This window comes from Hypomesus transpacificus, unplaced genomic scaffold, assembly GCF_021917145.1.
Source record: "Hypomesus transpacificus isolate Combined female unplaced genomic scaffold, fHypTra1 scaffold_308, whole genome shotgun sequence".
Lineage (NCBI taxonomy): Eukaryota > Metazoa > Chordata > Actinopteri > Osmeriformes > Osmeridae > Hypomesus > Hypomesus transpacificus.
The window spans coordinates 1-16,782 of record NW_025813835.1 but is presented as its reverse complement, the minus strand read 5'-3'; the positions used below and the strand labels follow the sequence as shown (position 1 = coordinate 16,782).

Genomic DNA, 16,782 nt, shown 5'->3' with positions numbered 1-16,782 from the left:
CACATTCTGCGGTAGTTTCTTCAGTTGTTTGCATCGACAGTCAATATTTAATGGCACTTAAAAAAAAATGGATTGAAAATGTTCATTCGCTGTGTAACATAATACTTTTGTTGACAATCATACATACTTTTATTGAGGACATAGAAGTGGTGGAAGTGCAACATGCCATCTGACCAGGAAATTCAGTGAAAACAACTTTTGACTCTGTGGAAAGAGGGTGTTCACACACAGTAAATAATGATTAACTAAGCCCAGTTTCTGCGTGTGTGTGTCCCTGTTTGGGCTCCCTCCAGTTCCTTTAAAAAGCCGTTCAGTTCAGGTAAACATTCCTCCTGCCTCCTGCCTCCCGTCTCCACCTGCGTCTCTGCAGCCCCTCCCTGGTCACTCACTCAGCTTTTGTTTTACTTATCACTCCTAGGAATTAGAAATCACTTTCTCCGGGAGCAGCTCAGCTGATAATGTTCCAGCCGTGTGAAAATATCGGGTGGAATTCAATTAACATCGAACCCTGAATAAACTAAATCACCAGATTCAGCTACCCTCCAACTACCGACATCTTAACTTCTAGCTATTATCTAACTTTACATTAATCTCAAACTTTATTTGACACAAAAATGTATTTCTGATTTTTTCTTGTGGACTACACAATCTCTTCATCCTCTCACTAATAATTGTTCAGCAGACAATCAGTCTGTCTCCTCTACACCCCGGGGGCGGAGGAGGGAGGGTGCAGGATGTGGGTGGACATTGGTGAAAGGGGAATTAGGAACTGCAGCGAAAGTACACTTCATGAACGGTGTAATTGCGTATACATGCAGCTTCATGTGGAGAGAGGACACATAGGACAGTGCTGGTTGGTAGTTTGATTGTTGTCGTCTGTTTGTGTTTTCTGTGTGTGGTATTTGTAGTTGGATGTTGTTGTTGGGGGTAGAGTTGCTCCGGTATGGGCGCTCTGGGTTGTGAAACAATGACCAAGCACAATGAAAGTTTCAGTCATCACTGAGGTGATGGAATTACAGCCCCCTGTTCTCTCACTTGTATTCAGACAAGCTACAACAATGACTGCTGCAAGCCAGGAGAATTCAAGAATTGGACTCAATCTCTACCATTCTGCCCTTTAGTTCTGTCTAACTGACACTTTTGTCGTTTTCTAAGGAGACTTATAGACTCCTTTTATGGACTCATTTGACAGTTTGAAACGTCCATATACACGCACACACACACACACACACACACACACACACACACACACAAAACACACGTGTGTGGTTTCAACCTGTATCCTAGACCTCTGCTAGGGTAATTAGATGCTAAAATATTGATAGGGAGTGTACTATTTGTGTGTGTGTGTATGGGTCGCCCTTGTTTTTGATTCCCTGGAAAGAGTGAGAGAGAGACATACAGACAGAGTGAGAGAGAGATAGACAGAGTGAGAGAGAGATAGACAGAGTGAGAGAGAGACATAGAGACAGTGTGAAAGAGGAAGGTAGTGAGAGAAGAGGAGGGCAGTGCAGTGTGTTTTGTTGGACTATAATATAAATAATGTCAGTCATGAGGCAGGTTCTCTGTCATGAGGCAAGTTCTCTGTCATGAGGCAGGTTCTCAGTCATGAGGCAGGTTCTCTGTCATGAGGCAGGTTCTCTGTCATGAGGCAAGTTCTCTGTCATGAGGCAGGTTCTCAGTCATGAGGCAGGTTCTCTGTCATGAGGCAGGTTCTCTGTCATGAGGCAGGTTCTCAGTCATGAGGCAGGTTCTCAGTCATGAGGCAGGTTCTCTGTCATGAAGCAGGTTCTCAGTCATGAGGCAGGTTCTCAGTCATGAGGCAGGTTCTCAGTCATGAGGCAGATTCTCTGTCCTGAGGCAGGTTCTCTGTCTTGAGGCAGGTTCTCTGTCATGAGGCAGATTCTCTGTCCTGAGGCAGGTTCTCTGTCTTGAGGCAGGTTCTCTGTCATGAGGCAGATTCTCTGTCGTGAGGCAGATTCTCTGTCGTGAGGCAGGTTCTCTGTCGTGAGGCAGGTTCTCTGTCTGACACGAGGATTCTGTGACCAGAAAGTCACAAGTCGAAAGCTCAAGCTAAATCTTGTTTAGGGAGTGTAAATAATGCAGAGTAATGCATACACACTCCCAGACACACAGACACGCACACACGCACCTATGCTCCACTGCACCAAAACAACAGAGGTGGATAATTAGAGCTGGCGTGTTTGGTTGCCGTGGCGGCGATACAATGTCATGTGACGGGGGTTGAGGAGTGGACATGAGTCACGTGGCACGGGTTGGAAAAGGACGTGGTGGAGAGTGTGTCTTCTGTCTGTCTGTGTGTGTGTGTATGTGTGTGTGCATGTTAGGGGGTCAGATTAGCTGTCGGCCCCCCCACCCCCCCCCCCCCCAAGCCTTGAATTAAATGATCCAGAGGAAATGAGACAGACAGGAAGGTCTGTCCTATAATCACGACACCAGCCTGTGTGTGTGCATGTGTGTGCGTATGTGTGTGTGCGTGTGTGTGTGGCCCCCAGGGGACCACTAAAACTGAAGGGCCACCGAGAGTCAGCCTATAGGAACCCAGACAGTCTCCACACGCAGTCATCTGGACAAGATTTACTAACATATAAGGACTCCATGTGTCTGGGGCTTTCGTGTGTGTTTTTCGTTCAACATGAATGCTACAGAAAGTGTGTGTGTGTAACGTTCTCCCTCCTCTCCCTCTGCAGGGTCTTCTCTTGGCTGCTTCTGATGTCCAGGAATAAAACCATCATCCAGAGTCATGGTCATTTTACAGCAGGTACACACACACACACACACACACACACACAGAGGAATGTCCCGAAGACTCTTTCAAAACGGAGCCTGCCCTATAATTGTTCAGCACCGCATGTGTGCTTTCATGAGTGCTTCCGTGTGTGTGTGTGTGTGTGTGTTCAGGCTTACGTCAGTCACTCAAATGTCCCTGTCATTAGTGACAACACACGTAAACATGGAGGCCAGAAATAGCAACCCCCTTCAGAGCCAGGGAGAGAGAGAGACACACAGAGAGATACAGAGAGAGAGAGAGAGAGAGAGAGAGAGAGAGAGAGAGAGAGAGAGAGAGAGAGAGAGAGAGAGAGAGAGAGCCAGGGAGTCAAACACCGTTAACTCATTATGGATAAGCTGATCAGGCCACAAGCTGGACTATTGTTCTGCTTTGATTCAGCTCTTCCTCTCTCTCTGTCACACACACACACACGCTCGTGAACACACACGCTCATGAACACACACGCAGCGGTTTATGCTCTATAGGAAGCCTCCATGGCCTGAGTGTCCGTGTGAGTTATCAGAGTGTGCGTGTATGTGTGTGTGTGTGTGTGTGTGTGTGTGGCGGTACCCTTCATGTTCGGCGAAAACAGGGCTCAACTCGTCAGCCTTTCTGATCGTCTAATCACCCCTGACAAGGGCTCCTTTTCAGCGCCCAGCAAAACAGGAGGGGGAGATTGAACCGGCAAACTGGGACACTCACACAAACGAAAAGACATACTCGCATATCAGACGACCACCCCCCCCCCCCCCTGCCTCTCTCTAATGGTCTCTGCCAGTCTCTCTTCTGGGTGTGAGTGATCTCTTCGGTTACAACCTCATCCTCGGATCTCCAAAGTTTGAAGGGAAGAAAAGTTTTGCTTAACGGAGGAGAAAATTCGGACGCTCCCGGATGTTCTTGTGAACGTTTCGAAGGACGTTCCGTGTACAAGCTTTCTTCGAAGCCTCAGTTCTCGGGACCGAGGGACATGATCCCCCCAAACAGGTGGTGGACCTTGAGTTGAGGTTACCATGGAGATAAAGGACATACCCTGGCCCCTGGAGGGCTGGGATAGCACCGTACGCCGTCTCAGCTACAAATACCCCACCCTCATACAGGTAACCATGGATACCCCACCCTCATACAGGTAACCATGGATACACACAGCCGTGGACATCGTAAGCATCAGACAGCGCTAGGTGTGAGGACACAGCCAGTTTGTGTGTCTCATGCAGTTGTGGGACGACACTGGGATGCTACAGTGTGTTTGTTGTTTTTTCAGTGTTCAGAGCATGTGGGGTAATCTGCTGGAGGTTTTTGCCGTCGGGAGAAGGGCGTCGAGGCAACTGTTTGTGACGGCCGTTACAGGGTTGGTTCGTTGTGGTGACTGTTGCCATGTTCTGGGGGATGTTTTCCCATTTGAGATTCCATTCTGATGATAGGGTGGCATTCACCCAGTTCCCTCACTGCGCTCTGACAATGGAGGGGTGAGGAGAGGGCACAGGACGGGGGAGGGCAGGAGAGGAGAGGACAAGAAGACAGAGCAGGAGAGTGGTGGAGAGGGGAGGTGGGAGAGGACAGCAAAAGCACCCTTGGGGGAAATGCCTACACGACGGAACACATGCAGGCTACACACACGGATGAACACACACGCAGGCAGTCATGTGTGTGGACTAGAATCTGAACACAGTGACCTGTCTGGGAGGTTGTTCGGTGTCAGCTGTCGACACAATTAGCCAATCACTGTGTCTCTCTCTGACCTTTGACTCTCAGTCCTATCTAAATGCAAATGAGATAACACCCTATTGGCCACATAAATCTCGGTTCACTGTGACATCACTGTCTGGCTTGTTATTTATTGTTCTCTGGTCGGCTGGTTTTGTGGTTCGCTGGTTGCCTGGTTACTTGGAGGACTAATGTGAGTTTTGCCATGTTCAGCTGCTGCTTGCTTCCTTTGAGGTTTGAAGAAGTGGAGTACCTCCCCCCGGCCACCAGGGGTCAGGCTGAGGGCTCCAGAGAGGACCCCCACGCAACTCTCTCTGTCTGGGACTTGACACGGCCTGAGAGGTGCAGGACACAGGCCAGGCTGTTGAGTGACTTGTAACATGACACTCCAGCGAGTCCGAGGGAGGTTTGATCCAGATCAAACCCTCATTCAACTATCTTAGAATGTACCTTGGAAATGTAGGGAAGTCACAGTTTGGTATCTCCATGTTGGGTGTGTTTAGCTATGCTTGTTTAAGCATGTGTGTGTGTGTGACAGAGGTGTGTGTGTGTGTGACAGAGGCGTGTGTGTGACAGAGGCGTGTGTGTGACAGAGGCGTGTGTGTGACAGAGGCGTGTGTGTGTGTGGCGTATCCTCAGTCCTGCTGAGATGTGACTCCCTGTGTCAGCGTCCTGTAAGTGAACACCCTGCTTCTCCTGAGCATATCTAAGGACAGCAGCATCGCACGGCTGGGTCTGAATTATTTACCCGTCGTGGGACGCCCGCTCACGGCGTTGGCAAGGGACTCGGACATGACATCATCGTTGTCACACTACGATCTGTCACCTAGCTTGGCCATACCGGCACACACACACCTACCCACACACACTCAGTAGGCAATAGGTGTAAAAATCACACTACACCTGTGACATCACAGTGTTGTTTAAGGAAAGGGTTAGGGTCAGGGTAATAGTTAGATGTGGCCCTCGTCCAATCTCTGACCTTGCTACTACCCCTCACCCCATCCCTGTTGGAGGGAAGAGGTTAACCCCAACCCTAAAACTAAAACCAAAACTAGCAGGAACACAATGGTGTTTGTCACATCGGCAGAAAATAACAAGCAGGTCCTCCAGCTCTGATACCTGCTCAGCTCCCATCCTGACCCCGAGCTGGGGTGTATTGATTGGGTGAAGATTTCACAATCTCTTTTCTCTGCATTTAAACTGCTGTCATTAGGAGACTGGGCCTCACTTTGGAGGGAGGATTGACCCCCCCCCCCCCCCCCCCCTTCCCAGATGATCTTGAAGCAGTTGATCTAAATCAAGCCTGAAGCTGTCCACTTTGCTCAGTCTTGCTGCCTGTAAGATACACCAATCTAATAAGGTATGTGAAGGGGGGGGGGGAATGAAATAGAGGGAGAGAGAAAGAGGAAGGGGAGGAAGGATTGGGGGAGGAGCCAAACATAGGCTAGTCATATGAATAATTGAGGATGAGGTTCTTGATACCGTGTATGTGGCGTTGGCCCTCTCTTCATGTCACAGGAGTGTGTGTGTGTGTGACAGCTGTGCTCTGTGTATTGTGGTGTACAGTTCAAGCCCCAGCTCTATACCCGTGGGGAGTGTTTACTTAATTAAACAGACAGACATTACTCTGAGAGACAGAATATTCACCACCCCCAACCCTTCTCGTGCTCCCCTCCTCCCCCCCTCCATCCATCCCTCCTCCTGCATCCCCCTCTCCACCCCTCACCCTAGGTAGCCAGCCCCAGTGAACACATGTGCTGAGGAATGACATGCAGAAAGAGAGAGAGGTAGAGAGACAGAAGAGGGAGAGAGGAGGAGACAGAGAGAATAGATGAATGGAATAGGCGAGAGAGAGGGATGAGCAGTGGTCTGGATCAGGAGGGATAGCCAGCAGACACACAGCACTGTGGGCCAAGATACAATTTCCTCAGGAGCAGAGGGAATGAAAGAAGAGAAGAGAGTAGAGGTGGAGTGTCTTTGGCTCTGGTTTCATCCTCGATCCCTGAGTCTCTCTCCGGGGAAGGACTCCAGACATCTCTGTCTGTGTTCCTTTAATTTAACTCTATTTTTAAAACCACAGTGGGATTTGAATATTTGGGGATGTAATAGTGTTTGTTTGGGGCTTTGTTTACCCGGAAGTCTGGACTCGACCGCGTCTTCATTTCCTGTTGTTCCCGCACTCCACCAGAGCTCACACCTGGAGGGGAAGTGACATCACGCGACTGCTGCTATCAGGGTGTGCGGTTGGTGAGGTGTGCGTGGGTCGATGCTGGAGGTGGTGTGGGTGTCTGTGTGGTGCTCTCTACGTGTTGGGCCGTGACCTGCTGGGCTTCTGCTGCTCCCGCCGCATGACTCGGGTCTGAGGAGGGGAGTCTGGCTCTGGAGCCTGGATCCACACCTTGGACTGGTTTGCATTTTGAGACTCCGATCGATCTGAAGGCTTCAGGCGAACCGGGGAAGACTGTTGAGGTTGGGGATTATTGGACGATCGACTTGAAAGGCGCGTGTGTGTTTGTGTTGACTCATTATTGGATAGAAGATGTACAAGCGACGAGACTACGTGGACCTGTACGAGAAGGACCAGGCCAAATGGGCACTGATACGCAATGTCAACACTGTCTTTAAACACAACACCCTGCTACCGGTAGGATAGAGCGTGTGTGTGTTTCTGTGTGTGTGTATGTGTGTGTGTGTGTTTGTGCGCATGCGCCTTTCTCTCTCTCTTACCATCACTCTGTCACTCCCAAACACACAGAATATCTCTCTCTCTTTCACTCTATTTTTCTTAAGCAGACATCAAAATGTTAATTTATCTGTTCCTTTGCCCTTTTCTCTCCAAATCTCCCTCCACCCATCTCCTTCTCTCACCCCCCCCCCATCCTCCCGCCCGATCCACATTTGTGGTTGCTAGGGGGACTATGTCTGGCTGGACCTGAAGACGGGTCGGGAGTTTGTGGTCCCGATCGGCGCCGTGGTCAAACTATGTGACTCTGGTCAGATCCAGGTCTTAGACGACGAGGGCAATGTGAGTGTGAGACACACACACACACACACACACAACCTTTACACAACCCCTGCAGAGCCTCAATCAAGTTATTCACCCACCTCCTCTCATCCCTCCATCTTCCTCCAGGAACACTGGATCTCCCCCCAGAATGCCACCAACATCAAGCCCATGCACCCCACCTCAATCCACGGGGTGGAGGACATGATCCGCCTGGGCGACCTCAACGAGGCCGGCATCCTCCGGAACCTGCTCATCCGCTACACGGAGAGACTCATATATGTAAGTACGACTGCAGTCCTGCTGTTATACTACTACGTACTGCTGTTATACTACTACATACTGCAGTACTGCTGTTATACAACTACATACTGCAGTACTGCTGTTATACTGCTACATGCTGCAGTTATACTACTACATACTCTAGTACTGCTGTTATACTGCTACATACTGCTGTTATACAACTACATACTGCAGTACTGCTGTTATACTGCTAGATGCTGCAGTTATACAACTACATACTGCAGTACTGCTGTTATACTGCTACATGCTGCAGTTATACTACTACATACCCCAGTACTGCTAAAATACAACAACCTGCTCATCTGATACACAGGCAAACTGATGTACGTAAGTAATACTGAATGTTTTTTTTTTAACCTTTCGTGGAAAATATTTTTTGGACCTTTTAAAACTTTTTTTTCTAACCTCTTTTCTAAAATATATTTTCAACCTTTTAAAGCTTTAGTTCGAAAATATTTTCTGAACCTTTCAAAAACGTTCTCTTTCGAAACTTTTATTAGAAAATATGATTTCAACTTTTGGACAGTTCAAATCCTGACCATAACCCTAACCTTTATACTCCTGGTTCACCACACTCAAATGCTCTACAGTCCACACTCAGTATACACACACTACACATGCAGCATCCGTAAGTATGGCACTTCAACAGTGTGTCACAGTACTGCTCTGCAGGGGGATTCTGCTCTAACACTAGCTTGAGTATTCCTGTTACTGTACAAACATTCTCCCACAGCCTGGCCATGCACTGTCTGTCTGTCTGTCTGTCTGTCTGTCTGTCTGTCTGTCTCCTGCCCTGCCCTGCCCTGCCCTGCCCTGCCCTGCCCTGACCTGTCTGTCTGTCTGTCTGTCTGTCTGTCTGTCTGTCTGTCTGTCTGTCTGTCTGTCTGTCTGTCTCCTGCCCTGCCCTGCCCTGCCCTGACCTGTCTGTCTGTCTGTCTGTCTGTCTGTCTGTCTGTCTGTCTGTCTGTCTGTCTGTCTGTCTGTCTGTCTGTCTGTCTGTCTGTCTGTCTCCTGCCCTGCCCTGCCCTGCCCTGCCCTGCCCTGCCCTGCCCTGCCCTGCCCTGCCCTGACCTGTCTGTCTGTCTGTCTGTCTGTCTGTCTGTCTGTCTGTCTCCTGCCCTGCCCTGCCCTGTCTGTCTGTCTGTCTGTCTGTCTGTCTGTCTGTCTGTCTGTCTGTCTCCTGCCCTGCCCTGCCCTGACCTGACCTGTCTGTCTGTCTGTCTGTCTGTCTGTCTGTCTGTCTGTCTGTCTGTCTGTCTGTCTGTCTGTCTGTCTCCTGCCCTGCCCTGCCCTGCCCTGTCTGTCTGTCTGTCTGTCTGTCTGTCTGTCTGTCTGTCTGTCTGTCTGTCTGTCTGTCTGTCTGTCTCCTGCCCTGCCCTGCCCTGCCCTGACCTGTCTGTCTGTCTGTCTGTCTGTCTGTCTGTCTGTCTGTCTGTCTGTCTGTCTGTCTGTCTGTCTCCTGCCCTGCCCTGCCCTGTCTGTCTGTCTGTCTGTCTGTCTGTCTGTCTGTCTGTCTGTCTGTCTGTCTGTCTCCTGCCCTGCTCTGCCCTGACCTGTCTGTCTGTCTGTCTGTCTGTCTGTCTCCTGCCCTGTCTGTTGGTCTAAAGGAGTCGGGTCTTTCTTCTAGTCAGTCCTGTTTATTGTTTCCTCTTTATCTTCTCTGTTCTACACTCTCTCTACCCTTTGTTTCACTCTCTCTTCTTCTCTATCTTTCTACCCACTCTTTCTCTCCCTCCCCCACCCTCTCTCTCCACCCCTCCTTCCACCCTCCCCTCTCTCTGTAGACTAACTGCGGAGGCAGGGTGAGTACAGGACAGGTGGCCCGGGATGCGAACCAACAGCCTCAGCATGAACACGTGCTCCGAGCCATTTTACTCCCGTTTCCAAGATGGCTGCCAGCTATACGGTGACCTGTCACCAATACACTCTCATTGTCACTCTGCCATCTGAGGAACGAGAACTCATGTCACCTCTGCCCCGCACGCGCCCCTCCCTTCCTCACCCACTGAGGTCCCCAACACAGCTTCCTTCCTGCCCTACCTGGCCAACCCCTTCCTGTCTGTGTCACTCTGCAGTCTCGACATGACTAACATGGATGCTCTTCGTCTGATCGGGATGTGTGTGAATGAGTCCATGCCTGTAACTGGATGAATGTGTGAAATGAATGCAGCAGCCATCGGCCCGGCAGTAAAGATGCTCACACATCACCAGAGCATGATCACGTGACCCAGAGCATGATCACGTGACTCAGAGCATGATCACGTGACTCAGAGCATGATCACGTGACTCAGAGCATGATCACGTGACTCAGAGCATGATCACGTGACCCAGAGCATGATCACGTGACTCAGAGCATGATCACGTGACTCAGAGCATGATCACGTGACTCAGAGCATGATCACGTGACTCAGAGCATGATCACGTGACTCAGAGCATGATCACGTAACCCAAACATTCAGAGCTTCCATGAAACACAATCTCCATCAGTGCACGTGGCTGGAGCACTGTGGGGTCTTGGAGATGAGATGGAGATGAGATGGAGATGGCACTTGCTGATAGTGACATTGATTGTGTTGTCCCTCCTCCCCCCCTACTCCTCCCCCTCTTCCCCCCACCTCCCCCTCATCTCCCCCTCCTCCTCCCCCCTCCTCTTCCCCCTCCCTCCCTCCCCCTCCTCCCCCTCCTCCTCCCCCCTCCTCTCCCCCCTCCTCCCCCCTCCTCCTCCCCACCTCACCGCTCCACCTCCCCCACCTCCCCCCCCCTCCCCCTCCTCCCCCCCACATCCCCTCCCCCCCCCCTCCCTCCCTCCCCCCTCCCCACCCCACCCCTCCCCACCCCTCCCTCCCCCTCCTCCCCCCTCCTCTCCCCCTCACCCCCCTCCTCCTCCCCCCACCTCACCGCTCCACCTCCCCTCCTCCCCCTCCCCTCCCCCCTCCCCTACTCCCCCCTCCCCACCCCACCCCACCCCTCCCCTCCCCTCCCCTCCCTCCCTCCCTCCTCCCCCCTCCCCTCCCTCCCTCCTCCCCCCACATCCCCTCCCCACCCCACCCCACCCCACCCCTCCCTCCCCCCTCCCTCCCCCAGACCTACACAGGGTCCATCCTGGTGGCAGTGAACCCCTACCAGGTGCTTCCCATCTACACAGCTGATCAGATCAGACTGTACACCAACAAGAAGATAGGAGAGATGCCACCACACATCTTCGCCATCGCAGACAACTGCTACTTCAACATGCAGAGGAACAACAGAGACCAGTGCTGCATCATCAGGTGTGTGTGTGTTTGTGAGTGTGTGTGTGTGTGTTGGGATTTAAGGGAGTTTTCTGTCATTGTCATTCACTTGTCTGTAAGCAGTATGTGTCTCTATTATGTGTAGCCATGCATAAAACTGAAATGTCAATCTGTGGATACGTGTGTTTGTTTGTGTGTGTGTGTATGTGTGTGTGTGTTCTCAGTGGAGAGTCAGGAGCTGGGAAGACTGAGAGCACCAAGCTGATTCTGCAGTTCCTAGCAGCCATCAGTGGACAACACTCCTGGATAGAACAACAGGTGCTGGAGGCCAACCCTATACTAGAGGGTAAGAGACCCCCCCCCACACACACACACACACACACGTATCCTCTGCCCCAGGCTGACAGTGTTGCCCTCCTCAGCCTTTGGGAACGCTAAAACCGTCCGTAACGACAACTCCTCTCGCTTCGGGAAGTACATCGACATCCACTTCAACAAGAGAGGAGCCATCGAGGGAGCCAAGATAGAGCAGTACCTGCTGGAGAAGTCCAGGGTCTGCAGACAGGTAGCCCCTCCCCCCCGCCCACCCACCTACCCAACTACCTACCTACCTACCCCACCTACCTACCCCCACATCCATCTCGAACCCTTAGGTGACTCTGAGACCTCGATGTGACAGCACACTGTCTACCTTCATCCTCCCTTCCTGTCTTCCATCTCTGCAGGCTCGTGATGAGAGGAACTACCACATCTTCTACTGCATGTTGAAGGGCATGACGCCTGACCAGAAGAAGAAACTCGGGCTGGCCAAAGCCACGGACTACACCTACCTGACCATAGTGAGAGAGACTCTGGATCAGACCTGTCGCACCTGGTCTGGTCCCCAGGGCTGCATAAACTCATGACTCATTGTCTTAATAGCTTGTGTTGGTTCAGCTGTGTTCCTCATAGTGCTTCTGTCTCTCTTCATCTCCTAACATCTGCTCATGTTCCTCCTCAACATCTCTCCTCTCTATGTGCAAACTTTCTGCATACGTCTCCTCTCTCTCTGTCTCTCTCTCTCTCTGTCTCTCTCTCTCTCTCTCTCTCGATCTCTCTCCTCTCTCTCTCTCTCTCTCTCTCTCTCTCTCTCTCTCGCTCTCTCTCGCTCTCCCTCGCTCTCTCTCTCGCTCTCTCTCTCTCGCTCCTCGCTCCCTCTCGCTCTCCGCCTTCCCTCCCTCCTCTCCTCCTCCAGGGTAACTGCACGGTGTGTGATGGGCGGGGACGACCTGAAAGAGTATTCCAACATCCGCTCAGCGATGAAGGTGCTGATGTTCACCGACACGGAGAACTGGGAGATCTCCAAACTGCTGGCCTCCATCCTGCACATGGGCAACCTGCGCTATGAGGTGTGTTTCTACTCACACACATTATACACACACACACACGCACCACATACCACACACACTATACACACACCACACAAATGCACTTCAAACACACACTACATACATAGTCTAACCTGTAACCTTTGACCCCTAGCTCGTACCTATGACAACCTAGATGCCTGTGAGGTGGTGCGTGGCCCGCAGCTCATCACTGCAGCCACCCTTCTGGAGGTAACACACACACTCTCTCTAACTCACACACACCTATAGTACACACTCTCTTTCTCACACACGTTCCCTCTCCTCACGACAGAACGTCCAGTGTATACAGGGTATACTGTGGACTGGAGGGGGAGAGGATGTAATGTGAGCTGCTCGTGTGACGGCTTCATAGAGAGAGAAAGAAAGAGATAAAGAGAGTGAGAGGGAGAGTAAGAGGGAGAGGGAGAGGGAGAGAGGGAGAGAGGGGGGGAGGGGGAGGAGGGGGGGAGGGGGAGCAGGGGGGGAGGGGGAGGGGGAGGGGGGAGGGGGGAGGGGGGAGGGGGAGGGGGAGGGGGAGGCCATTGAGGTAACAGATATATTTGCGACTCTGAGGGAACTCCTTCATGATAAAGAGTCTAAGAGCATCCCCTAGTGGCTCTTAGGTGGTCACACACTCTCTCCCTGTGTGTGTGTCTGGGTGTGCGTGTGTGATTATGTGCAGGTGGATGCTAAGGACCTGATGAACTGTCTGACCAGTAGGACTCTAATCACCAGAGGAGAGACTGTCTCCACCCCTCTGAGCATGGAGCAAGCTCTGGATGTACGGGATGCCTTTGTCAAGGTAACACACACACGCACGCACACACGCACACACGCACACATTTAAAATGTGTACTTTCTTAATATTTACACACTACCTGATTGTCTGTGTGCAACTTTCTGTCCTTTTCACTCTCCCTCTCTGCCTCTCCCACACACTTACATCATCTGTCTGTCTGTCTGTGTGTGTGTGTGTGTATAGGGTATCTATGGGCGTCTGTTTGTGTGGATCGTAGAGAAGATCAACGCGGCCATCTACAAGCCTCCGTCCCACGAGCCCAAATCTCTGAGACGTTCCATCGGCCTGCTGGATATCTTTGGCTTCGAGAATTTCACCGTTAATAGGTACATGCCGAGCACCCACGCTCACACACACTGCGCCACTTCAAATGTCACTCCACTATCTTGTTAAACTTGTGCGTGCGTGCGCATGGCCCCTCTGCAGTTTTGAGCAGCTGTGCATCAACTTCGCCAACGAGAACCTGCAGCAGTTCTTTGTGCGTCACGTGTTCAAGCTGGAGCAGGAGGGAGTATAACCTGGAGCACATCAACTGGCAGCACATCGAGTTCACCGACAACCAGGACGCCCTAGACATGATTGCCTCATCAAGCCCATGAACATCATCTCCCTCATCGACGAGGAGAGCAAGTTCCCCAAGGTAGACAGGAAGTGACATGGGGGTTTCCTGAAGTAGGAAACGAGAGGAGGGAGATTCTGTTTCTGTGTTGACACCGTCCTCTTTACTTGCCCATAACTCTCTCTCTCTCTCTCCCTCTCTCTCTCAGGGTACAGACACCACTATGTTGAATAAGCTGAACTCACAGCATAAGCTCAACACAAACTACATCCCCCCAAAGAACACGTACGAGACTCAATTTGGTATCCAGCACTTTGCTGGAGTCGTCTACTATGAGACACGAGGTTGGTCCAGACACAATGTTTGTCTTTTTCTCAGTAGGACATTTTGACAATAGAATAATAGTTATCTCTGTGTGTATGTGTGTGCAGGTTTCCTGGAGAAGAACAGAGACAGTTTGCATGGTGACATCATCCAGTTGGTCCACTCCTCCAAGAACAAATTCATCAAGCAGATATTCCAGGCCGACGTTGCCATGGTAATCCCATCTTCCTGTTGTGCGTGGTTTGTATGATGCGTCTTGTCCGTGTTTGTGGATGAGGGGAGAGGCCCAGCCAGCCTGCATACCCCCTATGTCTGCCTGCATACCCCCTATGTCGCCTGCATACCCCCTATGTCTGCTCCCACCCAGGCAGGAATATGGGGCTAGTTTCTAACTTTACAGTGTTTCTCCTATCTTTCCTGTGCGTGTGTGTGTGTGCGTGTGTGTGTGCGTGCACATTTATCTCAACGTGTTTGCATGCTTGTGTGTGTGTGTGTGTGTGTGTGTGTTTGCCTCAGTTTCTGTGTGGCTACTTGCCTGGTGGTACAGTGGGCCCTCCTGCCACTCCTCCTCCCAAGGTAACCAAAGACAAGATCATCCCTCCATCCTCCCTCTGTCCTCTCTCCATCATCCCTCCATCCTCCCTCTGTCCTCTCTCCGTCATCCCTCCATCCTCCCTCTGTCCTCTCTCCATCATCCCTCCATCCTCTCTCCATCATCTCTCCATCCTCATGTCATGCTTGCCATCAGTAGTCACTTTTTACATTTTGTCACTACAAAGCGTCGGCAAGATTTTATTTTGTCTTAACTACCAACTCGGTGGTCATGACATCACTTCCTGTTTACTCCCGTTCTCATTCCTGTGCTGGTGTCTCTGTAACACGGACTGCTGTCCAATCATATCAGTGGATTATACTGTGAGACCGAAGAGGTTGATGTGGGATTGTAACTGGGAGTGCACAGAAGTGAGAACTAACCTCCTAGTCTCCCCGTTGTTAGCTTCACACTAACAAATAGACATCCAGTCAAATACCTAGTCAAGTACACAAACGGCTGCCATATTTGATCGAGTAGATCTACCTCTTGGCTAGATTAATAGCTTTCCTCCCGTAGTGCAGATTTTTTTTACGTGATACATTGAAACATTTCCATGTTAATATAAAACCCTAGTTGAAAACAGTATTTTCTTTCCAACATCTCATTCAGTGTTTTGTCTGTAGTTAAAGCAGTGCAGTAGCGAGCAGTGTTGACATTGCTATCTGGCAGACACCTTCATTCCAACAATAGACCTTCACTTTAGAAGGGGTTGTAAACAACATGGTTTTGGCAGACCTTGAAACGTGTCTGACCTTGACAATGTTACAGGTTAGGTTCTATGAAAAGAAAAGTTTTCTTTAGACTATTTTCATAACAACTGTCAAAGGATTAAAAAGAAAAAACATGTACATAAAAAAAGCGGAAATATGGAGAGAGAGAGAGAGAGAGAGAGAGAGAGAGAGGAGAGAGAGAGGAGAGAGAGAGAGAGAGAGAGAGAGGAGAGAGAGAGAGAGAGAGAGAGAGAGAGAGAGAGAGAGAGAGAGAGAGAGAGAGAGAGAGAGAGACAGAGAGAGAGAGAGAGAGAGAGAGAGAGAGAGAGAGAGAGAGAGAGAGACAGAGAGACAGAGAGACAGAGAGACAGAGAGACAGAGAGAGAGAGAGAGAGACACAGAGAGAGAGAGAGACACAGAGAGAGAGAGACACAGAGAGAGAGAGAGACATAGAGAGAGAGAGAGACACACAGAGATAGGGAGAGAGACAGAGAGATAGGGAGAGAGACAGAGAGAGAGAACTAGAGAGAGAGAGAGAGGGAGAGAGAAAGGAAGAGTGAAGGAGGCTGGTCAGGAAGGAATGAAACACTCATTGTTACTAACCCTGACTTCTGCGTGTGTGTCTGTGTGTGTGTATGCGTGTGTGTGTGTGCAGGGGGCGGAGACCAGGAAGCGTTCCCCCACACTCAGCAGCCAGTTCAAGCGCTCTCTGGAGCTGCTCATGAGAACCCTCAGTGTGTGCCAGCCCTTCTTCGTACGCTGCATCAAGCCCAATGAGTTCAAGAAACCCATGGTGAGTGAGTGTTTGTGTGTGTGAAAGAGAGTGTGTGTGAGTGTGTGTCTATCCGAGGACCCGCTGTAACTCAAAGATGCCGTTGGAATGTTCAAGAAACTTCTTTCCTGCGTGTGGTTTTCCCCGGCATTCCCCCGGCGCGTCCCGTTCAGCTGTTTGACCGGGAGCTGTGCGTGCGCCAGCTACGGTATTCTGGGATGATGGAGACCATTCGCATCCGCCGCGCCGGCTACCCCATCCGCTACACCTTCGTGGAGTTTGTAGACCGTTACCGGGTCCTCATGCCTGGAGTCAAACCAGCTTACAAGCAGGTATGTCAGATGGTTGAGCGGTTAGGGAGTCGGGCTATTAATCAGAAGGTTGTTGGTTCGATTCCTGACTGTGCCAAATGACGTTGTGTCCTTGGGCAAGGCACTTCACCCAACCTGCCTCGGGGGAATGTCCCTGTACTTACTGTAAATCGCTCTGGATAAGAGCGTCTGCTAAATGTAACGTGTGTGTGTATATCTGTCTGTGTGTGTGTGTGTCTGTGTGCCTGTCGATCTGTGTGTGTGTGTGTGAGTTTCCCTAGACTCAGCA

The 16,782-nt window shown here is 50.9% G+C and overlaps 1 protein-coding gene across 1 annotated transcript; it reads left to right on the top strand.

The window, feature by feature from the left end:
- Window positions 1-2,744: 2,744 nt before the first annotated feature.
- LOC124463805 (unconventional myosin-VIIa-like) lies at window positions 2,745-16,514 on the top strand (the record flags this gene model as incomplete). The annotated part of the gene is given in 19 exon segments (XM_047015567.1): window positions 2,745-2,782; window positions 7,410-7,523; window positions 7,632-7,784; window positions 10,890-11,074; window positions 11,260-11,381; window positions 11,458-11,600; window positions 11,761-11,874; window positions 12,270-12,296; window positions 12,298-12,427; window positions 12,557-12,633; window positions 13,106-13,225; window positions 13,406-13,548; window positions 13,649-13,730; window positions 13,732-13,809; window positions 13,812-13,862; window positions 13,990-14,125; window positions 14,213-14,319; window positions 16,066-16,203; window positions 16,356-16,514. Coding segments are annotated over 19 exon segments (2,097 nt in total), but the record flags the coding sequence as incomplete, so codon positions are not given.
- Between the last annotated feature and the right edge of the window lie 268 nt (window positions 16,515-16,782).